At 33.1% G+C, this 24,899-nt stretch overlaps 3 protein-coding genes across 4 annotated transcripts; 2 read left to right on the top strand and 1 right to left on the bottom strand.

Moving 5' to 3' along the window:
• Window positions 1-2,893: 2,893 nt before the first annotated feature.
• LOC105765733 (class V chitinase CHIT5b) lies at window positions 2,894-4,720 on the top strand. The gene is made up of 2 exons (XM_012585009.2): window positions 2,894-4,071; window positions 4,514-4,720. The coding sequence occupies exons 1-2, from the start codon at window positions 2,958-2,960 to the stop codon at window positions 4,540-4,542; spliced, it is 1,143 nt and encodes a 380-aa protein (XP_012440463.1). The 5' UTR covers window positions 2,894-2,957; the 3' UTR covers window positions 4,543-4,720.
• Window positions 4,721-8,913: 4,193 nt separating this feature from the next.
• On the top strand, window positions 8,914-9,837 carry LOC105765785 (60S ribosomal protein L39-3). Its single transcript, XM_012585069.2, has 3 exons — window positions 8,914-9,075; window positions 9,268-9,371; window positions 9,494-9,837. Exons 1-3 carry the CDS (start codon window positions 9,073-9,075, stop codon window positions 9,540-9,542), a joined length of 156 nt encoding a protein of 51 aa, XP_012440523.1. The 5' UTR covers window positions 8,914-9,072; the 3' UTR covers window positions 9,543-9,837.
• A 941-nt stretch (window positions 9,838-10,778) lies between these two features.
• Window positions 10,779-24,783, bottom strand: LOC105765655 (protein ENHANCED DISEASE RESISTANCE 2). Of its 2 annotated transcripts, none has more exons than XM_012584890.2 (22): window positions 24,052-24,783; window positions 22,934-23,008; window positions 22,612-22,665; window positions 21,604-21,669; window positions 21,423-21,481; window positions 20,903-20,979; window positions 20,013-20,138; window positions 19,611-19,645; window positions 19,114-19,214; window positions 18,940-19,035; window positions 18,537-18,601; window positions 18,381-18,452; window positions 17,828-17,998; window positions 17,078-17,280; window positions 16,861-16,921; window positions 16,450-16,625; window positions 15,548-15,649; window positions 13,624-13,671; window positions 12,935-13,078; window positions 12,744-12,839; window positions 12,105-12,206; window positions 10,779-11,347 (listed from the first exon to the last, which is right to left on the bottom strand). In XM_012584890.2, the coding sequence occupies exons 1-22, from the start codon at window positions 24,355-24,357 to the stop codon at window positions 11,255-11,257; spliced, it is 2,328 nt and encodes a 775-aa protein (XP_012440344.1). In that variant the 5' UTR covers window positions 24,358-24,783; the 3' UTR covers window positions 10,779-11,254. The 2 variants fall into 2 exon arrangements, with proteins under 2 accessions (XP_012440344.1, XP_052489222.1); XM_052633262.1 differs by having other exon boundaries at window positions 24,057-24,206.
• Window positions 24,784-24,899: the final 116 nt, after the last annotated feature.

Raw genomic sequence — 24,899 nt, forward strand, 5'->3', positions numbered from 1 at the left:
CGGGCTTCATTGTATCCTCAATGCTCATTTGCTTGAAATTCATTTGCACACTAGATATAGGTGGGGAAAATAAAACCTTATAAATAGTGGCTTTATACATGCCTTGAAACATTGTTCTATTGTCTTGTTTTTCTATTCGAGTTGTTTTTCTCATTCGTAAATTTGAGATTTTCCACACCAAACTTCCACACTAACAAAAAAAAATAGAGTTTTGATTGTTGACTTTCGTTGAAAATTTTGTGTTATGAAAGTTGCCAAATTGCAATTTGCTATGAAAAATGTTTTATGGAATTATACGAATTGCGAAAATCATTGGATGGTTGTTTTTATATCATTCTAGAAATGTTTCATGGATTTTACTTACCTTACTCCAAAGGTTTAAAATTTGTTTTTAAATTGCTTTTAAATAAATTTTAATATTGGTAAAGTTAGAATTTAGAGTTCACTATTAAGCCGTGAAAGCTTAGTATTAGAGTTTTTAATTTCGTGTGCAAATTATAAATGACTCATAAGTTCGTGATCAAGCAGCATCACCAAACAATCTCTGCAAACCCTTATTTTTGAAAAGACATTACTTCATATAATCTTGATAGGTTTGGTTCTATTTACTCATTGGCAATTCAAATGAGACTTGTTGAATAATTTTAATGTTAATTTTACTTTTATAAGCACATTTAAAAATTATATTTTAATGTATAATAATTGAATAACTAATCCAGCAAATTACTCCAACATCTATTGTAACATTCTGAATTCAACCGAATTTTCAGATTAAGTTTGAATTGTTACACCACTCATCCTCCCGACATCGCCTACGCAGAAACACCTTCCCTAACGCATCGGTCAACTTAGGACAATAGTTAATCAGTGCTTGACCATTGACTGTCACTTTATTCATTGACTTTAATTGATCTTATTTGACTTGATTCGTTCTCTTAAGTTAGTTCGATCCAAGGGCAAAGTCAAAAATTATTTAGGGGGTCCAAAATTAAATTATAATTTTTACGATAGCAAAAATGCAATTTCACTATTTTAATAGTCTATATCTTTATAATTTTTAAGGAGCCAAAGTGCAATTTTACCTTTACTAATTTAAATTTTTAAAAAGCCTAAATAGAAAATTTTTCATTTTAAGAGGGTCGGGCCTAACTACATCCTACCGATCCTCTTTAACTCATGTAATTACCAAACTTTTCTAATAGCAATACTAAACTAATCCAATCAAAAGAAAATTAATAGAGTCCACTAATTATCTCACTTCATTTGTTTTATGATAGTTCCTTCTTATTATTATATCTGGAAATAGTTATAAGATTTACCAATAAACCATTTGAAAATTTTCAACATTTAATATTTTAAATTTGTAATATTAAATATATTTTATAATTATTTTAATATTTTATTTAATATAAAAATTTGAACAAAAAGGTATTGAATGAGATAATTAGGTAGATAGCTATTTATCACATAAATTATCATTTAAAAATGAGATATTTAAATTACTATAATAAGATTAAAATTAAAATTAAACAATCTTTTAAAATTAATATTTACTTTTATGAAATAACATAATTATATTCAATACTGTATTTACTAATTTACCAAGCAATTTTCTAATATAAATTCAACACTTATAAATTTTAACACTAGCAATTTCCTTTATTCTCTTTAAAGAATAGCTATATGTCCTCATTATGGCATCGGAGGGTCTTGGTTCCTCCAAATATTTGAAAATTTTCGTTATACCTTTAAAATTTTTGAAAATTTTAAATAGATCCCCAAAAGTTTTAAAATTATTATTAAACCTTTGAAATTTTTAAAAATTTTTAATTAGATTTTGTAATTTCTTTTTAAAATTTTCATAAAATATCTAATGTCACATGTGTTACATATGATTTTACGTATTTAATATTTAATATTTTTTAAATATTATCTCTTTATTTGTAGTATTTCTTTGAATAAATGCTTTTCACGAGGTTGAAAAATCAAAGGGGTAAGCCGCACAACATATATTAAAAAGTTGAAAATTATATGTAACTGCATTGAAGAAGAGATGTTGAATTCATGCATTAAATAAGAGATTTTGATGAGAGGCAAGTTGTTGGTATGTGGCCGCCTTCTTTGGTTATGCTTTACCTAAATAAGAGTGCGATACCCACTTGTCTTTTCATTCATGTCCAGCCCACCACAAAACTCCATTATATAAACCTCCAAACACACCATTATTGCTTATAAAATATGTATATTTGTGTTTTTTTACTTTTTTTTAATATATTTCAGTAATTAATAGGGTGAATACTAGTCGTGAATTTTAAAACTTCTTCACATTCAAAACGAGAATCAAATCCTCAACTACTGATTAAAGTAAGAAAAACATTTACCATTATCTTACTTAACTCTCGTGATTAATACACTATCTTTTAACCCTCATTAAGCATACTCAATTTCTTTTCTAAAACAAAATTTGAATTTAATTGGTCGAGTTGACTTTCACCCAACCCACCAACTTTTAACCCCTAATCATATCAAAATTTTGAATATTATAAAAAAGTATTTAAGACATTTGTAATAGTATTTGAAATTTAAATTATATTTTAATTTTTAGTTAGAGAGATTTAGATTGTATCTTTAATAAAATTTATAAATGAAGTTATTCCATTTATTAAAAATCGTTTCATTTAAAAATATGATTAATGCATTTTTATATAAAATTTAAATATTTTATTGAAATATATATATATATATATATTTTTAATTCGCTTATATGTACTTCATACTTTCTGTATGTTACTCTTATAGATGAAAAATTATCATAAAGAGTAAAAAGTAAAACATATAAAATCCATAAACAAAAAACTTAATCAAATTATCTTCTGACGGGCTATTGGCTACCCACTGATTGCAATATATATGATTGGAGAATCTTGATAACAATCATACGACACCTTCCTCTTGCAATGATGGCAGGAGGCTCTATCACATATTTTCAGCCCCTTGCCGTTCTCATTCTTTCCTTAACCATACCTATATCTACAAGAGTTGTAATGGCGTCGCCACCGGCTGTCAAAGCAGCTTATTGGCCTTCATGGACGACGTTCCCGCCATCAGCCATAGATACAATCTTGTTTACTCATATTTACTACGCCTTTCTCATGCCAACTGACACCTACAAATTCGAAATCTCAACTTCAACAGCTCTAGAGCTTTCTAATTTTACCACCACCCTCCGCCGCAAGAATCCACCGGTAAAAACCCTTTACTCCATCGGCGGCGGAGGTACTGATTCTCATCTCTTTGCTCGCATGGTTTCAAATGAAAAGTCACGTCAAACCTTTATAAATTCAGCTATAGAGACTGCCCGAGGACTTGGTTTCGATGGGATGGATTTGGATTGGGAATTCCCTGAAAACCCAACAGATATGAAAAACTTGGGCGTTTTGTTTATGGACTGGCGACGAGCTATCAACTACGAGGCTAGAAAAACCCACCGTGCTCCGCTACTTCTCACGGCGGCGGTTTACTTCTCGGTCGACTTTTTCTTGGATGAAGTGTATAGAAAATTCCCAGTATGGTCGATTAATCAAAACTTGGATTGGATAAACGCAATGTGTTACGATTACCATGGAAGCTGGGACACATCAGCGACGGGGGCCCATGCAGCACTTTATGACCCAAACAGCAACATAAGCACTAGTTATGGGCTTAGGTCATGGATCAAAGCCGGTCTGTTTAGGAGCAAGCTGGTAATGGGTTTGCCACTTTATGGGAAGACATGGGTGCTAAAGGATCCGAATTCGAATGAGATCGGGTCAGCTGCGATTAGTGTGGGTCCAGGAGATGTTGGGGTGCTTACGAATGTGGAGATTGAGGAGTTCAACAAGAAGAATGGAGCCAAAATAGAACATGACATGGAAACTGTTTCCACGTATTCATATGCGGGTTCAGTATGGATTGGGTACGATGATTCTGTATCAGCAACCTTGAAGGTTGGGTTCGCCCAGGCACTTGGGATTCGTGGCTATTTCTTTTGGGCTATTGGCTACGATAGCGAGTGGAAAATCTCTAGATACGGTAACACTCACATTTTATTTTTCTCTACTTAATTTGTCTATAAGAATTAGAGAGTGTGATTAAGTGATTTAGTTACATTCAATTTAATAGGATTGAGACCATAGCTACCTACACATTAGGCATGTATATAATAACAAATAATTACCATCAAATTTAATTATTATTTGACTTTTTATGCATTGTCATTCATAAGGATCTTTGGATTTACATATGAATATATTAATAATTTATTTCGCTTAAATACAATAGGACGATAAATTTAACTATTTATATTTAATTTTAGAGATTTTTAATAAAATACTTTGCATGTGGTTGAATGTTAGTGTATAAATTCATATATGACCGGTGTATTAAATGCAAATTTAATAGGATAATTGGGTTCAAGCTTAAACCTGCGACATGATTTAATTAAGATTCAATCTATGCTTTGATGTTTTTGCAGCTTCAAGAGCGTGGGTTGTTGGTGAATGAGCAATATGGGGCAAGTAGCAGTAGTAGTAGTTCCAAGTAGACTGTAGGCAGAGAGATCTATAAATGGCGATTGGAAGATTGATTTTAAGTTATGCTGATTCAATGTCAAACCTGATCTCTTTTTATTTGTATCTTTCAAAATGGAAATAATAAATCACTAGCCAACAAGCTTGCAATCTTCGCATTTCTTGTATGAAACATCATAGCTCAATATCATTTTCACATATGTTAAAATTAATTAAAATGCTTTCAAATGAGACTTTATTGGACTTTGTATAGACCGACGCGTCACACGCTAACTACATAAGAAATATTGAATCTTGTTAAAGTTAAGTAGATTAAATTACTCAACAATTAATACATTGTTGCATCTTCCAAATCCTTCCCTTTATGAACTGTGCTTTTTAGTATATGGCTCCATTAGCTTTGAAATTGGCTTCAACTTAAACATTCCAATCTTCTTCAATAGATCTTTAAAATATTTTTGCTGATCGAGAAGATTCCTTTTTAAATACAATCAACCTCTAGACCAAGAAAATAATTGATTTGTCCAAATTTGTTCATCTAAAAGTGAATTGATAATTTCTCCTTTGGATAATTTCTTTTTCACACTCTCTTATTGATTAAACCATTCACATATACTAGAATAATAACAAGTTTCCCTTCATTAGTTTTGTCAAGCAAACTAAAATCTGCAAATGTCACCAAATAACCATTATAAGTAAGACATTTAGCAATCTTACCATACCAAGTTCTCATTTCTTACTTCAACATATAAAGTGCCTCTCATAACTCGCACACTCATTTAGGATGATCTGGAGTCTAGATCTCTCGATCTAATTGTCCATGTGAACATGCATTATTCACATCCTTCTACCATAAGTTTCAATCTTTTCTACTTGTTGGTGCTAGTAAGACTCTCATTGTCATAAGCTTTGCCATTAGACTAAACATTTCATCGTAGTTTAGTTCATATTGTTGAAAGAATTCTCAAGCCACCAAACAAACATTACACCTCTTAATCGGTCCATCTGTGCAACACTTTTATCTTTTAAACCCTTGTGTAAGAAATAGGCTCACATCTCTTGGATTTGGCACAAGTTCTTTTGATTTTGTTCAAGTATAGTAATTTTTTAAGTGGAATGGAATGCAGGTCAATTTGCCATGGACTTTGAGTTATACCACATCTCTACCATCATTTATAACCCCAACTTTATCTAAGCTGAATTAAATTTGAGAAGCTTGTAATTAATCTATAAAAGCATCCGAATCTGATAATGTTAGAGTTGTGTGACCCAAATTCTAAGAGATTGCTTGCAAGTCAAGTTAAAGAAAAATATATTTTCTTTCTAGAAGATTTAGTATTTATTAGTATAAAATATTTATCATTTATTAGCATAGTTTATTTGACTTACAAATTTAGCCTTAAATAGGCTCTTTTACAACCTTAGAAACAGACACCCATTAGAAATTAGAACTCATAACACATTTAGAGAATTTTGTGTTTACATTTTGAGGATTCTTGTTTTCGGGTTTTCGGGTTTTCGGGTTTTCGGGTTTTCGGGGTTTAGTTTTTTATCTCCATCTTTTGTACTCTTCGTTCTTTTGCCATATAGTAAAATTATCTTTGCCCGTGGTTTTTTATCCTCTTTGGAGGGGCTTTTCCACGTTAAATTTGTGTGTTCAATTTCTCAATTTCTTCTGCTATTTTTACTTGTTCGTTGCTTAATCGGGTCAATTCCTAACAAGTGGTATCAGAGCTAGTTTAATTTTCATAGATCAGCCTGTTTAGAGATGGCAGCAATAAGATTTGAAATTGAAAATTTCGATGGTGAGACAAATTTTAATCTGTGGCAAGTTCGGATGATGGCAATTCTAGTTCAAACTGGCTTGAAAAATGTTGTTATCAGGAAAAAGCCTGAGAACCTAAATCAAACAGAATGGTAAGAGCTTGATGAAAAGGCCTTGTTCGCAATCCAGTTGTGCCTCGCGAATACAGTATTGTAGGAGGTATTGATGGAGAAGACCTCATCTGTCTTGTGGAAAAGGTTAGAAATTCTTTATGCGACTAAGTCCTTGACTAACCGTTTAGTGTTGAAACAACATCTATTTACGTTTCGCATGAACGAATGTGAGCTTCTTAGAGACCACACCAGTCAATTCATTACTCTTTTAAATGATTTAAAGAATGTTGAGGTTCATATTAACGATGAAGATTAGGCTATGCTATTATTGTGCTCTTTACCCACTTCATACAAGTCTTTTAGGGAGACCTTGATTTATGGTAGAGACAAACTCTCGTTCGAAAATGTGAATGATTATTTGTTGAGTAGAGACAAACTCAACAATGAGTTTGGTTTGGATAACAAGGTAGATAGGCAGGCTTCCGTTTTGGTAGCATCAAAGAAACGAGACAAAAGGTGTCGTTACTGTAAAAAGTTAGGTCACGTCAAAGCAGATTGTTATAAACTGCGAAATAAAAGAGCTGCTGAGAGTAATGAGGAATATGTATATGGTGCTAATTTGGCCAATGAAAGTGGTGATGATTTCTTATTAGTGTCAACGAGCGACAACTCCAAGCTTACGTCCGAGTGGATCCTATATTCGGGACATTCTTTCCACATGTGTCCTAATAGAGAATGGTTCTCCACATACAGTTCGGTTGAAGGTGGAGTTGTGGGCATGGGAAACAATTCATCTAGTAAGGTAATTGGTATTGGAACTGTTAAAATTAGTATACACAATGGGACGATTAAGACACTCTCAGATGTCAGGTACGTACCTGGTTTACGAAAGAATCCCATCTCCTTGAATCTTATTGAGTATTTTAGACTTGAAAAGATGCAGAATCAACATCGAGTCGAGCGACATTAAAATATCTCGTGGAGCTCTCGTTTTGTTAAAAGGTAAAAGAACTGACAGTCTTTATATTTTGGAAGGTTCTACAGTGATCGGTGAAATCGAATGTCTCTCGTCCGTTACAGAGTCGAAGTCAACTCGTTTGGAGCGGAGACAACTTGGTCATAAGAGGAAAAAAGGTATGACTGTTTCATTGAAGAGAGGTTCTCTTTTGGATGCAGGTTTTGAAAAGTTAGGGCACTGTGTTCATGAAAATCAGACCCGGGTTAGTTTTGATTTGGCAGTGCACAAGTCGAAGGCTAGAAGTCTTCCAGCTTCTAAGCATAGATTCGACTCAATTAATTCCCTGCATAGTTCAAGATAGGCCCGTGGCGAGCTTTGGCAAAGATAACGTTGAAAGAATTCGTGTCAAGGTGGAGATTGTTAGAGTTGTGTGATCCAAATTCTAAGAGATTGCTTGCAAGTCAAGTTAAACAAAAATATATTTTCTTTCTAGAATATTTAGTATTTATTAGTATAATATATTTAGCATTTATTAGCATAGTTTATTTGACTTACTAATTTAGCCTACAAATAGGCTCTTTTACAACCTTAGAAATAGACACCAATTAGATATTAGAACTCATAACACATTTAGAGAATTTTACGTTTACATTTTGAGGGTTATTTATTTTCGGGGTTTAATTTTTTATCTCCATCTTTTATACTTTTCATTCTTTTGCCATTATAGTAAAATTGTATTTGCCCGTGGTTTTTTATCCTCTTTGGAGGGGCTTTTCCACGTTAAATTTGTGTGTTTAATTTCTTCTGATATTTTTACTTGTTCGTTGCTAAATCGGGTCGATTCCTAACAGATAATACCTCTTAGTTTAATGACCACTATGAAAATGTTTTACCAAATACCACATTTCGAGCTTCACATAAACATCTCTTGATTCCACTAATGATCTCATTTTGTGAATGGAAAATGCTTTCAATCTCACAAGAAAATGACCGGCAACAAACAAATAAAGCAAAGAACTCCATATAACTAAATAGAAAATAAAATGGTTAAGAGATTTTGTGTTTGCCAAATTATAAGCATTCAAGAAAGAGAAAGATGGTTCCAAAATCTTACTCATTTGATGTAAAAGTGACACAATCAATTTCCAACAGTCAAAATCGATGTTGTAATTTTAATGTTCTAATAAATCAAAGACTTACCTATATAATTTATGGTTTTAGGCAAACATATTTTTAATGCTTATATTATAATATTATATATTATTATAAAATTTAATTTTATGTGACTTAATATATAAAAATAAAATGCACTTTAAGATCTAAGATCCAAATCCTTCCTCCTTAACTTTGATTATACACAAAATATATATTATAACATTAAAAATAAGCCGAAAGTCCAAAACCGATTTATATTTTTAACTCGTATTTTTTTAGATCTAAAATTTTGTCTAAACTTTTTCAAATATAGGATCAAGCTTCCAATTTGAAGTGCTTCAAGTGGAGAAGACCTCAAGAATGAATATAAGTGGCCCATATAGACGGCAAAATTAGCTTAAATTGGGCCGAAATTCATCAATAAATGTCCACAAAAAGCTAAACCCTGAAATTCCCAACCGCTCGTAACTCTGCAACATCAAGAACTAGCGCCGCATCCCCAACCTTTCAAACATGGTAAATCTCCTTCCTCTTTTTGTTTTCCCTTTTTTATAATCTTCATTTATTTGAAGCTTGAATTTATTTATTTCTTTTTCTTTTGGAAAAATGGTCGGTTATTATCCTTGTTTATATGCAAAGAATGTTCAGAGTTCTGAAAGATAGGTATCTGAAATTTTTGTTTTTGAATGGTTTATTTTGATATGACAGCCTTCACACAAGACCTTCATGATCAAGAAGAAGCTGGCCAAGAAGATGAGGCAAAACAGGCCCATCCCTTATTGGATTCGTATGCGCACAGATAACACCATCAGGTCAATATATTTTTCTTCATTTTCTTGGATATGTTCACAAATTCGTTGTTTTTCTTTCGTTTTATTGGTATTTTTGGAGCATTTATTAATGGGTTCTTTCGATTTTTGGTTTTGGTGTGCAGGTACAACGCCAAGCGAAGGCACTGGCGCCGTACCAAGCTAGGGTTCTAAGCTCGATGGGGTTCTTTAGATTAAAGAGTTAAATTTTGTTTTTCCCAAGTATTTTTGCTGAATTCTATTTATGTGGGGTTTAATATTATTAGGAAGAGATATTGATGAAATTATTGGCAATATTTGAATTCATGATTTTGGTTTAGCTAATGTTTGCTTTTAGAGTTATCTTGAGTTGAGTGCTTTTCTGGTTGCTATTCTCTGTTGGATGATCTGTATGTGATTGAGATTTAAGAGTGACGTATTGACAATTTTTGCAGTATTATGAATGAAATGATTAGAGATTGGTTTTTCAGGTGATGTATGCATTAAATTTGTGTAGTGCCATTGGAGACCATAAGAGGTGAAAATATCAAATACTCAAACAGATAACGTATAGTGTTTGATTTATGTAAATTTAGTAAATAGAAAAGATAAAATGCAATGATATAAAGATTTGTGGTATTTTTACCGATTAGAATTGGTAATGGGTTAGTGGTGGAGCGGCTGCTTTCTATTAGATTTGTATCTTACTCTGATGAAATGGAAGAAGTCCAGCACTTTTGCCAAGTGAACATCTCTTCTTTCTAAATAATCATCTCTCTTTTGCATGGACGGTGCATGTCTAATTTTTGGTATATTAAAAATTAATAATAAATATAGTATTATGAATCTTTATAATTAACATATTAGATTAATTTATATGCTGACTGTGAATTGAACCAAATTGAATTTCATCCATTCAGTTTTTAAAAATGTTAAAAATATTTTTATATGCTTTCTAATTTTTACTAATTTATATATAAATTGTTTTTATATTATAAAAATTATAGAAAGCAATAAACTAATTATAAAATTTGGATGATGTTCGAATAGAAGTAATAATCAAATTGACTGCTACGGTTCAGTGCTTATAGTAAATACAAATTTAACGGAAAGTAAATTCTATTAATAATTTTAAATTTTGTTTAAATTTATGTTTTAATCACCCAATTTCCTAAAGCTATTTAATAGTCACTAACAATTTTAAATTGTTATATTTTGGTAAGTCTTTTATTAACATGTCAGGTCATTCCTTAACAAAAATTAACATTAGTGAGTATTAGGTCAAGCAATTGAAATATACTATTGAAACATAATTTTAAACAGAGTTTAGAGACTGCTGATTTAGTTGTACCCAAATATTAATCTATCTATAATATATGTATTACAACTCGATGGGTGTGAGTCAGTAACTAAAGAACTTAAACAATGAAATTAAATGGAAAGATGCAGAGAAAACTCCACAAATTCTTTATGGATAAAAGGAATCCATTAAAACAAACTATCCATCAAAACAAGTCCCAAGTGACGGATCAAATATGTCCCAAATTCTGTGGTAAAATTTTAAGTACAAAGTACACCATTTGTTTCTTCCATCTATATGATGATCAGGTACCAAGTATATAAAGAGGCCATTTGGTTCTTCAACCTATATGATCTTGAACCAAGCATATAAAGAGGCAATTATATTCAGCACAAGATCAACCCCCAATTCGAAGATCAACTATTAACCCAACGCTAGTCTTCTCAAATCGTAGGCTGAAACGAGTGAAAAACTGGGTGCAAATCCAACCTAACTTATCCATCATTTAATACTATTATCAAATAAAACTATTAAACTTGGAGCCTACTCATATTCATACCAACCAGTACAAGATGGTTAAGGACTGGCTTAGCCACAGTGGTTAACTTCAAGCCTTCAGTGGTACAGCAGATTCAGGCTTCACTCGGTTCAGTCGGACAGTGCCCAATACGTACTCTGGCAATTCTGCCTCTTCCTTTCCCTGCAGAATGAGCAAGTGTCAATACATGTGCTTCAGACGTGTAAATTTAAATCTAAAATCTAGGAACAATTCGATCTTACACAGCACTTTAGAAACACTTTCATCATTGTGAATAAAACATGGTACAGTTTCAAAATGCCAACAGAGGGTATTACTCAAAGAATAAGTGGTTGACGGAAGGAATATGTCAAAATTTTGTCAACAGTGAGAATAGGGATGTCCAGAACCCAATCATATTTCTAATTAGCAGCCAAAACTTTGGGTGTTTGCTTCTTACGAAAACAACATGTACTAAAATTGTTTATTTCATGCATGTTGCAGCAGCAAAAAGAGACCAAGGGGGAAAAATAGTTTGGGCATTTTAAAACTTGTAGCATAGGAAAGCAACAGATATGCTGCAATACAAAAAACCAGACAACCCAGAGAAAATATGCTTAACTCCGACAATCTTGAGTTAGACAAGCAAAAAGTACAAAAGGAAAAGTGCTGCTAGAGTTGCTGTTTGTTTTCTGATTTTGTTCTCAAAACAAATTGCAAAAGTCTCCCTTTGATAACAGAATTTTTCAGTACACAGTTCTAAAGCATGCCCCAAAGTTTCAAAGATGATTCAAACAGCAAATGCACAACATTCACTTGACATTGCATGAGAATTAACCATAAAACATCCCAACCATTAACAAAGCTCCTGTCTAGGCCAAAAACAAAAGGCTGCGTCAGAAGACAATAGCTTGAAAATCAACAGCAGAAAAACACAAACCTCTATTAATATTGCAAGATCTACTACTAAGCTTGTGACATATCCAAGGACAAGGCCAATAACACTTCTTGCTACAGATGATGACCCAATATCCACGTCAATCTGCATAAGAATAGATTCAGCAACAGTATCATCAAGATCAGAACATCCTCATCTAACGAGTTTGACACCAGGTAGGCATTAATTCTCAATATAGAAATAGAGAAAATCTTAGTATATATCTCTGCAGTAGAACTTCTAAGTTTATAGACAAATCTAAAAAATTTTAGCTCCTGATACAACCTAGACTTTAAGATTATAAGAACATCTGCAGATTTTGTCTTCCTGTATAAGGCAGAAGATATGAGATTCCAAAGTTTCCACTTGATATCATGCAGTTAGTTAATTCATGTTATGAACACAATATATGTTTTTCATATTATCTGTAGTTTCAGGATGAAGTACATCAACTTCATACCTAAAACAAAATGTAGATTCCAAAGTTCCTGCTTGATCCCATGCAATTAATTCATGTTTTTCATGTTATTTGTAGTTTTTAGATGAACTGCATTAACTTCATACCTAAAAATAAAATTAGATGCATATATCACTAGCATGCCTATTGAGGCAAGCAAATTAGCAAAACTGAGGTTGCATTACCTCAAGAAAGTTGTCTTGTCTGAAATACTTGCAGGTAACAGCTTTCCCAAGTAGGCAAGCTTTTGTTCCAACCGCACGCTTGACCATCCAATAGCCCTGTGCATATGAGAGCAAATAAATAAGCCTTTCAATAGCATTACAATAAAATAAATAACTGACACTGGAGATGTCTACAATATAGCATTTCATACCTCAACAATGCTTGGTATCAGTTTAAATCTGGCATCACGAAACATATCTGTTCCATCCACAAATCTTCCCAATAAAGAATTTTTATTCACAGGCCTTTCAGCAGCATAGTAAAGGACCAAACTATAGTTTGGTTTTGCAGGGACCTGAAAGAGAGACAGCAAAGCATATAATATCCTCTTTGAAAGACCAAAATCAAACTAGTGGCAACCGAAAAAAGAATTCAATTAAAATTCTTTGCATGCTACAATTCTTCCCATTTTCATCCTCCAGAGTCCGCATTCCTTGAAGAAAAGGGAAATTAGAAGTGAATATGAAGGCCAGAGAGTGATCTTAGTTGACCATTTACAACAATAAAAATTGTTCAATAATTTCTACTTTAGCCTTCATATCATTCACTATGTACAAACATGCCTATTTATGGATTAGCATTTCTCTAAATGAACTCATCATATTCTTTTCTGAAACTATGGCCTAAGCATTATCACCAATAATGATCCTACAATAGAGCAGGGACTTAAAGGTCAGAATGCCAAAATTATATGTCCCAAGCATTTAACGATTAGTTTTCTGTAGTAGTAGTCTTTTATCATGGAATGCCACTGAAGGAAAGAGTTCAATAAAAAATCCCAGTATATGACAGGTATTTCGTTCATGAGCATGCACCAGTAAAAGAGGTTGGAATGCATACCTCGAGATTAATCACAAGGATAAATGGAAGCTTTTTTCCAGCATCTGACTGAAAATGAAAAATAGAAGTAAGGTTAACATCAAAAAGCTGTTTTTCAATCATACAAAACCACATGATAGCTCAAATATTTGCAAAATTAGCTTGTTATATCAGGAAAGGAGATTTTTCTGTCCCGTGTGATAGATAGTATTACAAAGGTGTTATTTATCTGTAAAACAGAGATGCTCCAATACACTAGGATACAAAGATGCAAGTATAGATAGTTTGACAGTTCCAAAACAAATTTATAGTCTCTAACTGCTTGGAGTAGCAAACTATTTGCTGATGGATATAATGCAAGTATAAACAGTCAGTTCAATAATTCTCAAAATAGAAAATCTCCAAACTGAAAAAAAAAATTTAAACAACTGCAAATCCACCTGGCATTTTGATAGTTACTTACCTAAGTGTCATAATACATAAAAATGAGTGCAGCTGGGATGAGGATGCTACAAAGGCCGACTGGGTGTACAAGAAAAGATATGACAATAAATATATGATCTGGAAAAGATTGGGTTAGTGAAACCATTGAAGTGGGAAAGGGCTTTGCTTATTATTGTTAGACAGTTATTAACAGAAGAAACTAAGAATGGTTTCATTTCATCCGATCTACTTTCTCAAGCTCCCACATATCCATGACCTAGCCCAAAAAGAGTCAAAGACACATCATCATCCAACCTACTTAATCTTTATTCCTTAACTTCAGTCAGCAAACTTCATCTAAAAGTAAGGTTTTAAATATTTCTCTGGTATTTTTATTTTCATTCAGTCATTTTTAATTCCACCCTTTTTATTAAGGAGTCCAGAAAAAAATGTTATTATCTATTATTTTTGTTACTTTTTCTGATAAGGGACGGGTATGCTTGTGATTGGAATTCTTAGAAATTAAATGATGAGAATACTTGTCAGGTCCCTCTATTATAAGGACTGGTTTAAATCAATCCTCTACTATTAAATTATCAATTTAATCCTTGTACTAGTAAAAAATCAAATAAAGTTAAAATTTTAAACAGTAAATATTAACTCTGTTAAAATCTGAACTGATTTGGTTCCTTTCACTAGTATAGGGACTAAATTGGGACTAATTTAAACCAATCCCAATAATAAAAAGACCTGCCAATTACATTCACTGAAATTAAACTATCATCTATATTATTCTTTGTAATGCTTTTTATCTAGTTTTTTTTCCCCAAAAATTGTATTATCTTAGATTTAATTATAATTTTTTTTCAAGGCAAAAGGTTAGTTCAAGCTTGAGTATGGAAATTTAGTAAACAAGCCTAATCAAGTCAAGCTCAAGTAGTTCAAATTTATCTCGAGCTTAGCAAATGATACTTGATCAAACCGAGTATCGAGCCACAAGTTCCAAATCAAGCTCAAGCTTACCACTATTTATGCTCAGTTTAACTATATTACAGCCCCACTTAGAACTGTCAAAGTAAACGTAATAAATAGTAACAAGCATACTAAATATAACTTTCTGCTAGATGAATGCTGGTCCATTTATTTAATTATCTACAGAAGTAAGGCTAAATGTATCCTATAAGAAAAACCTACAAGATATATACAATTTTGCTCAGAATAAAAAGTATTCCTTTAGCATAGGAATAGCTAACCCATAGCAGGAAAAATTATGAATACAGAAAGCTACTGTTTACTTTTATACATTTTACCATTAAATTTTGAGAATGTAAAATGAAAGATCTAGAAGGATAACACTGAATTGTAGTAGTAAGGCTTTTGTGCACAATGAGTCAAAGAAAATGAAAAAATAAAAACCAAAAATCACAAATGCAGCAAAATTGCTAAAAGCGAATCAATTTCACACAATGTTACAACACAGTTGCAAAGAAAGGGGAGCAAAATACAAACCCTAATATAATACCTGAACTAGAGACCTTGGATGCAATGCAATTTTATCTGTGGCTGTATCAACTTTGAACCAGTCAACAGCTATTAGTTTGAGAAGGGGATCTGAACCCATTATCTGTGAAAAAGGTTTACACCATTAATTGATTCTCAACAGAATAACCAGTATCTCAGCAGGAACAAGGAATGATAGGCCAACATCACATATATACTAAAACCAAAGCAGGAGGACTGTCCCTCTGTCAGATGTGAAACAAAAAGATTTTTTTCCATCATAAGAAAAGCCATAATTCCTTATTTGCATTTAAAGTTGCACATTATTTCACAAAAAATTCATTACGCCAAGATAATAACAGTTTCAAAGCAATCAAAGAAAGCTAAAATTAAGAAATGAATCAAAATGTGATAATAGTTCAAACAAAGCACCTGAAACGACTGAACTAAACCAGAGGGTCTCAAATTTTAAACCAAACAAAGACTACAACAGTGAGACAGCAAATACCACTAGCACATACACATGTAAAGCCAATTTCAGTTCAGAATTTAAAGGAAACTAAATCACACTGGTGACCCATCATAAACAGAATTAATTGCAACTGGAAAACAAAGCAAACTTATCAACTCAGGAGAACAGACAGAATGTGTAGCACTTCAGTCAAGCAGACACTGACTGTCATTCCAATGTCCATCTCATTTGCCATAATAATATACTAGAAAATCAAGCTTCGATCTTTTGCCAACAAGCATATGGTTTGTTGGTAGACTGTTGGACTCTTAGTTCCAATGACCAAGGATCAAACTCTGGCAATCCATATATATTCATACTTTGATTATATAAAATAAATAGATGAATGCACCCAAAACAAGTAAAACAAGGCAAATGGATGTAAAATGATTTAGAAGAAAAGGAACACTCACTTTGGCATTATCTTTTAAGTAAGTCTTTCCTCTTATCATAAATCCCGTACCACTAGGAGAAGTCCAACAATTTGAGTCAGTCTCATCCCTTCCTTTATGGAGGGAACCACTGAATTGGCTTGCATCAACATGGACAGAAGGTACAGTAGGATCCAATTCCTTATTTGCATCAGAAGCTGCATACGCAGTGACCTCATACTTAGCATAAGGTAATAGCTCACAAATGTATTAAGGATAAGACATTGTTTAAGCTATAAGCTATAATTATTTGTTACTGACAACCAAAAATGAAAACAGAGTGCATGAGTCAATAGTGACAGATTTCCTCCATAAAATTTTCCTTTTCAAATAAGAATAAAAGGTAAAAGCAGATTGATCTTTTGCAATACAAATTTTAAGAAAAGAAAGAACCTGAAACTCGCTTCAAAGCTAAGCTTGAGATGGCCCATGATACATTCTTCAGCTTAAATTTCTGTTCATGATAAAGTTGAGAGCAAGCTATCAACGACAGAGGTTTTTAAGAAAACAATTAATATATCTGTTAGATCAAATAGTACAACAAATTTTAACTCTTCTTTGGGAGAAAGGTGAGGCACTTGTGATTTTCATTGAGGCAAAATGGAATTACCTTCTTCTCTGTATCATCCTCACTCTCTTCATCTTCTGAAGATGAAGTAGAATCACCAGCAATTGCATCATAGAATTCATCCTGCACTTCTAAATCCTCAAACTCGCTGCTGGAAGTTGAAACATCAGAAAGTTTTGACTGGACAACCGTGGCGGAAGATTCAAAACTCAGTGATGGATTTGCTCCAATATATTCCTTTAACCCTGAAACATATTTACAAGGAGATTTAACTACAATACAGGGGCAGAGGCATAAATGATATCTGTGGCAAAATCCTGCAGGTTTTGACCCTGCATTTAGATGCGTTTTTACAGTAACTCCTAAAAAATAGTCATTTATGTTCTCGGTGTAGCCAGCAATCAACATCTGCGTGCAGTGTTAGGAAAGAAAGGTATTCCTTTATGGCCACACTGTCAGAAAGTCTAGCAATATATACTCATTATAAACTATAAAATGGTTCAGTCAAACATCAATCCTGTTCAATAGATTTTACCACTGAAGATAGTCCATCATGGCCAGATCATGAAAGCCCTAGGGATAGGAAAAAATAGTTGGGTATTTGAAGATCAGTGTAGTTAGGTTGTCTTAGCTGATCACGTCTCTAAAATGCATAAGAAATCTGAAGCCCGGCAGTCTAATAGAGAGAGAAGATATGAATTCCTGAGACAACATAACTAGATGTCTCTAAGTCATTACTTGTTAATATCAGATCATAAGTCAGATGATAAGAACTTGATCAGATAACTAAACCTGCCACTTGTGATAATAAAGCATATGGGATGGTCTGTTCAAACTTTGAGCTGCTATTTTTCTTCCATCGAAGCCATCCAGAAGAATGAATCTCCAACATATGTGTTACAAGACATTTTGTGGTGTTTGAACCCATGGGCGAATTTAAACTTCTAACCTCCCACGTAGATGCTGCCATCAACAAACATAGAGATATATATTATGAACAGAGATAAAGCAACACGTGGTCTGTTTACTAATGAAACCTATAAAAGGCTTATCTCATAGTGCTCCACGGCCCCCTAGCACTACCTTATGAACAATTGAATTGCCGCATAATGGAAATAGACCTCTAAAACTAGCATTTGCTGCTACCAATAGAACATACAAAAATAATCACATTTACATGGATCAATCAATCCCTTCAAAATTTTAAGTATGTAGAGGAAGTAGAGATGCAAATAAGAAAGATAGCATTTCCTCTTATTTTAGATGCACTGTGCATTCAAGCAATAGAGATCAATACAGACTTCAGATAGAAAACAATTTTCCAACTAAGAATACAGATTCTTACGGTTAATTGGTGTACGACGGTATCCAGATCTTGAAGGCCGCTTCTTATGTACAGCTGGAAGTTGCAAAATTGCTGCCAAAACAAACATATATCATATGTGAGCAAAAAGGAGCAAAGTTAATAAACTAAAAATATTATCAACATATTATCTCTTACTGTATGCCCCATCTTGCCCTCGAAACCACTGCCTAGTGAAGACAAAATCTCTCTTGGATTGCCATCTAGAAAACATGCAATATGACAAATAAATGCAAGCCAATGACAGAAGAGACAAGATTCATGCCAATTTGATTAGTTGATGATTAACTGAGGAAGTTAATATTGTTCAACCTCTAATTACCACTATCTGTTTTAAAAAGAAAAATAAATATCATTTAACTCTTAATTATCACTATCTGTTTTAGAGGAAAAGAAAAAAATCGAGGATACATCAAATCAATCATAAGTACAAACTCTGGATTTGCTTGATAAAGTACACTTGATATGGTTACTACATGTGCACTACACATTGTGGGAAAATGGTGCTTCAGAAAGTAGTAGCCCCTTCTGCAAAACTTACCGAGTAAGATATTTTGGATCATATGTTCCATAGACAACATCATAGTGTCCATCATAAGAATCTATCAGCTCCAAGTCAGCAGTCAACATATCCCACCTGTGAAGATCATTAGTTGAGAAACCAAACTTGCATACTGGGAATATAAAATCGAGGAACATAGAAGGAACAACTTACTCATATCTCTTACGGCGTTCCAGATTTAAGATTACTTCAAAAGCGGTATCTGCGCTTGCATCTACAAGACCAACAGCCTTTACAAGGGCACCTTTTCCACGCTATAAATGTTCAAAGATAATTTAAAGAAAAGAATGACTCGTTCATCTGATGAAGAGTAATTGTAAAATTTTGATATTGTTTAGGAATATAAGAACAAGCGACCAATGATTATTTGAACACAAAAGAAAGCTGCAGCAACAATCACAAGCACTGAAAAATTTTAAATCTACAACTTCAATTAGCAATATCTGTAAACTGCATGTTTGGCACTGAGTTAAGTTTTAACTGCTAAGTTAATAATTAAAGTTGCTTTATCATCAATGTTCCTGTACATATTTTCTCAACATGAATGGAGTAAGGCTAAAGTTCCAAACTTCCAAAAAGTATGTGGGAAAGCCTATCACGACACTTGTCCTAAATGAAAAAGGAAATAATAAGTATGATCCCATAAGTACCTTAGAATCAGCCACATCCTCGAAGATTCTAATACCTGAAACCAAGCAGAAACCAAACTATTAAATGGTTATACAAAAATTGTTTCTCTATTAGGACCACACCATTTTCTCAGCATATTGAGCAACCCAAAGTAAATTACAGATTCAAAATTTTCATCCTCCACATCTTAAGGAGCAGAAAGTTTTAATTGCAGTAAAACATTAACAGTGACAGTATAAGAAATACATCATTACAGATTTTCCAGTTCAGTACGGATTATTGTCTACAGTGCTTTTATATAGATGATTGCTCCAATCCAAAAGTTTGATCCTATTGGTATTATTTACACTTCAATATCTTGACATTTTTTTTTTTGGATTAATGCATTTTGTTTTAACCAAAAGAAAAATGTGTAAGCATACCATTGACTGTACGAACACATTTCCATTCATGTGCTTCAATTGCATCTCCAAACTCCCCTTCAAAGTATCTATTTGACGTACCACTACCACCCAAGTTTGAGGTTTGCCTCAAAAGCATTTCTGGACCTATGACAGCCAAAATAAAAGAAAACTACAAATTTAACTCGGCACTATAAAATAATTATATTAAGTACAAAAATCATTAAAACATACATATTAGAAACATAAAAAGCAAGTCTTAAAATTTTAAAATAAATAAAAAGAAGCCCTTCATATCAACTAATTCCTAATTTAACTTCTCACTTCCTCACACAGGTTTTTGCATGGATATGACGCGGTAATTCTTTTTCAATCTCTCCAAATCACAAATTTTCTACAGAACATTTATTCAAGGATTTTCTGCGCTTCACATGACAAAAATGCACGCCTAAAAGGCTGAAATCTCTAACACCAACATGTTTTCAATTTTAAGAAACCATTATCTTGATTGTCAATATCCCAAAGTCAACTATTTTGGAACTGTCCGACTGAACTAACATGCATACTTAACTTCTATCACCGTCATTTAAGATTGGAAAATTCCAGCAAGACAGTAACTAAATAATGCTTTGTAGAATGTAGACTATGAGATGCAGCATTTTCTTTAACTGAAGATTGAAGCATAAAGCATTAGTTTACCATGATCCGACAGTAATTTTATTGGTAATATCTAAAAGCTGCACATAAAACTGCACTTGAAATAGTTTTCCATAATAATTTACATGAGGAAGCATACTGACTATGATACACTAAGAGATCATTTTATACAACAAAGTGGACATAGCAGAATCCTTTTTTAATGCAAAAGATGCAATGGCCCAAAACCATAATGATGACAACTACCAACTCACCTTTTCCAATTCTTATAAGATTTTTTAATCCATGTGCATACCGCCTTACTCGTGGTCGATGGCCATCCAAATCAATACTTCAAAAGAAAACAGGCAGAGTAATTGATGTTTCTTCCAAAATAGAATGTAGGCAAAACAAAGTATAATTTGTAGAACAGTTGAAGAAACTAGAAAACAATTTGACTTTGTTACAGGTGCCTACTAGCTATTATACCTTATAGTTCAGCTACATGGTCAAAATAAACATATATATTGAAATTAAATCACCAGTCAAAATACCAAAACCAAAATTTTAGCCTCAGCTTAAGTTAACATCAAAGAACTATGTAGTTATACAGCATTTTATTCTATTATTAGTCTCTTCTGAACCTATAATTGGAATCTATTAATGGAAATCCCCCCCCCCCCCAATCTTCACCATACAGTCAGGATCCATAAAATTTGTCTAAAATCAGTCTTTAATTATTAGCAAACTCAAGTAAGGCTACTATAGTAAGATGGCCAAGGAAAAATGGCTTACTCAGCCTCCATGTTTAATTTGTTTCTGGTACTACCTCCTCTTGAAAGCTCATATTCAGCCTGTCAAAATAGGTGGCAAGTTACGTGAATGCATAAGAAAAATCATAAGGAAAATAAATTCTTCTCTTCTAGGAAAGCAACCACATATATGATTCAAATCATTTTAACTGACTTCCTTGTACCTGTTGCTTGGCATGATCAAATGCTTCCATCCATTTTCGAGCTTCTCCAGCTGTTGGACAAGCAATCTTGAAGCAGAAAAATGCTAAGTTAGTCATAAGACACTTCAGCACACAAGACTATCTAACCATTAATAAGAAAAGTAACTTAAAGAGCTAATTTTCTGTAGAGAAAAAGTAAAAGTTGTCATTTTCCCTGTCCTATGCCAAGAAGTAACATCACCGGAGGAACCAACAAAATGTAACATGGACTCACCATAAGACATGAAGGACTTGCAGACAAAATTTTAAAGGGAAAAAAATATGGTTTTGATTACTGAAGCGATCACATTTATGGGAGCAATATAATCAAAACTCAAGAGAAAATTATATTCTCAGAGAGGTACAAGAGGTTTTCCTTCTAGTTGCCGTAGGAGAATGGGGATCCATTATCTCTTTCCAAACAGCTAGGTTCAAAGATGGATTATTGTCGCACTCAATGGCAGTTTGAAGTTGAACAAGAACAAAGCGGTTCAGCTAGTCAGCTTTAACCAGGAATGACAAGCTGTCCTAGTGATTCAGTTGCACTTATAAAAAGAACTAAAAATAAAGCCAGCCAAAAAGCTAAATAATAAGTCAATAAGGTTAATATATCGCCAGGATGCCCATAGAAATAGTAGTCCTCATAAGCCAACCAGGTATATTCTTGTCAATAATTGCATCTTCCCTTTTATATTACATGCTAGGCAAGAGGAAATACTTATAAAGCTTCTCAATCAGTTACTGATCCCAACCACAGGATTTAATATCTTTTGACATCTTTCAAAATTAATTGAAGGGAGAGGTTGAAAATATGAGCCAAGGCAAGCATGCTATCACCCAAACCATTTGTATAATAACTTGAAAACTTACAATTTCCAACAACTCGACAAACTCAAAGATTATACATACCAACAGAATGCCATATGTCATGCACAATAAAAGCCAAAATCTAGCAACCATTATCAGTTCAATCATTTGAAACAAACTTACTTCTCCTTTCTTGGACTCATCCAATCGATTGTAGAACTGTATAACATATAGATCCTACAAATAGTTAACAAAAGAAAACTGTCAAGTCTGACATGAAGATTGATTGACCATAAAAACATTAAAATAGCCAATCGAAAAGCAAATCACGAAGCAATGAAAAAAAGCTTAGACAACCAACCACCTGAAAGAGCAAGTGGGAAAAAGAAAACTGAAAAAAGAAGAATGAGAATCACAATATCCTATCTAAGAGCAAAGTTTTGAAAGAAAAATGATAGTGAATAATATCAATGAACTAAGCAAACAATGATTACTACACACTTACCCCGTCATTGACTTTTCGCCGTCCTAACTCCTCCACCATCAATGTAGGTCCTATGACACCCTTTCTAATAGGTTTCTGGACAAGATAACATATCAGAAACCAATAATTCATAAACAATTAAATTGGAAGAATGGTCCGACCCAAAGTAATTGCTTCTTCAAGCACATTGGCAAGAGATAATAAAAAACAAGCAAGAGAGTTGAAAACAATTTCCTCATATAATATTGTATTTGAAGGTTTTTCATGCATACCATCATGATAAGTAAATAAATAAAGGTCTCCTTTCAAATGTGATTACAAAGAAGACAACCTTGAATTTGAACTTTGTAATTGGATGCCTACATGAGTTGTCACTTTCCAATAACAGAAGACAGTTCTACTATCAAAGCCCCAAGTTGAGTAAGAGGCATTTAGAGCCTTTTTTCATAACAATGTAAAGGCAAGTTAAATTCTATAAAGAACTGAAATTGATACTTCTAAAAATAAAATAGTGAAGCCATGTTATTTAGATCATGTAACCCTTAAAAGGCCACATATCAACGAACTTTAATCAGCTCTCCGCAAACTCCAAAGAGTCTAGCCTTCTAAGAATAGCACTCTCTTCTGAATGGTGACCTCCTAGAAGCAAATAAATTAGTTCCAGATAAAATGTTGCAAATGCTTCCTCATTCAACTTATATATTAAATTTTTAACCAGGTTTTCTTATCTGAGAAAACAAATACTAACTTCTTAAAGGATGAGCACGATTCATAAAGATTATATACTTCCTCAACAGCAATGCATTTAACCTTCTTTTTCCTTACCGTGCCTATGCTAAATTAGCTTAAGGCAGCCTTCTTTTCCCTCACTCTACTAATTCAACAAAGTTGGGAGATATACCAAATAATTAGACCCCAAACTCAACAATCTCAATGTCAATCCATTCACTGGAACACCCTAACTAGAAGGAAGACTACCTAAATAAGTTCTTTAATTGTCAATAATCAATATCCTTCAACAGCTCAAGAATCCAAACAATGAACAAATCAGCATAACTTAAAAATTACATGGCAGGCATATACATAATGGCAAGCTCCAATAAATCCAAAAAAACAGAAAAGGAAGTGACGAGACGTACAATACCGGGGTTCTCGTGAGGATCTCTTTTGTACATCATTACGTATTTGCCCTTTATAAAGAGGAAGCGAAGATGACAATACTCGTGGCCGATCGAGTTGGCTCCAATATGATACACCCATCCGAAAATTTCATAAATCCCCTTCTCATCCCCACCATAGCTGGCTGTAGGGGTATGCCTATGTTTAGGAGCCCCTTTAGTATTGGCGTCGCCGCTGCTACTGCTTCCGTTGCTGCCATCCAACAACACTTCTTTCTCCTGTCCTCCCTCGCCTCCCTCCTCCTTCAACGCCTTTGTTGTTTCCATATTCTAAAAACTCAGTTCCAATGAGAAAACAAAATTTCAATTGGGTTTTGATTTAACCTGTAGCTTTCTTCCCAATTTTTAAAAAAATTTAAGTTGGTTTTAATTTATCAAAAGCGGATCTGAGGGAGAGAGACAGTAGATTGCAGCTAAGGGAAGAGATGAAATGGAAGAATATATTCTTATTTTCGCCATTCTTTGGTTTTTTACTTTTCATTTATAGATGTGTTGGCAAATGGGTCAAGTTTACAAAAATTAAAATTTTAATCCTCCTAATTTAATTTATCAAAATTTATCTTACAAAATTAAGAAATTAATTCAATAAAATAAAAGTATTGAAAAAAGTAAAGGGATGAAATTCATCAATAAATTTCTTGTTTTTATTTCGAGTAAAATTAAATTTGTAAAAATATATATTCAAAGTGGTCAACCCCGTCGAGAAATGATAAGAAAAGAAAAACGAACGTTGGAGTTGCCAGTTGCCACATATGAACAGTTGGTGTTCGGTTAAGAAACTGTCATTGCAGGTGCAGGCAGGAACCAAT

This window comes from Gossypium raimondii, chromosome 7, assembly GCF_025698545.1.
Source record: "Gossypium raimondii isolate GPD5lz chromosome 7, ASM2569854v1, whole genome shotgun sequence".
Taxonomy (NCBI): Eukaryota; Viridiplantae; Streptophyta; class Magnoliopsida; order Malvales; family Malvaceae; genus Gossypium; species Gossypium raimondii.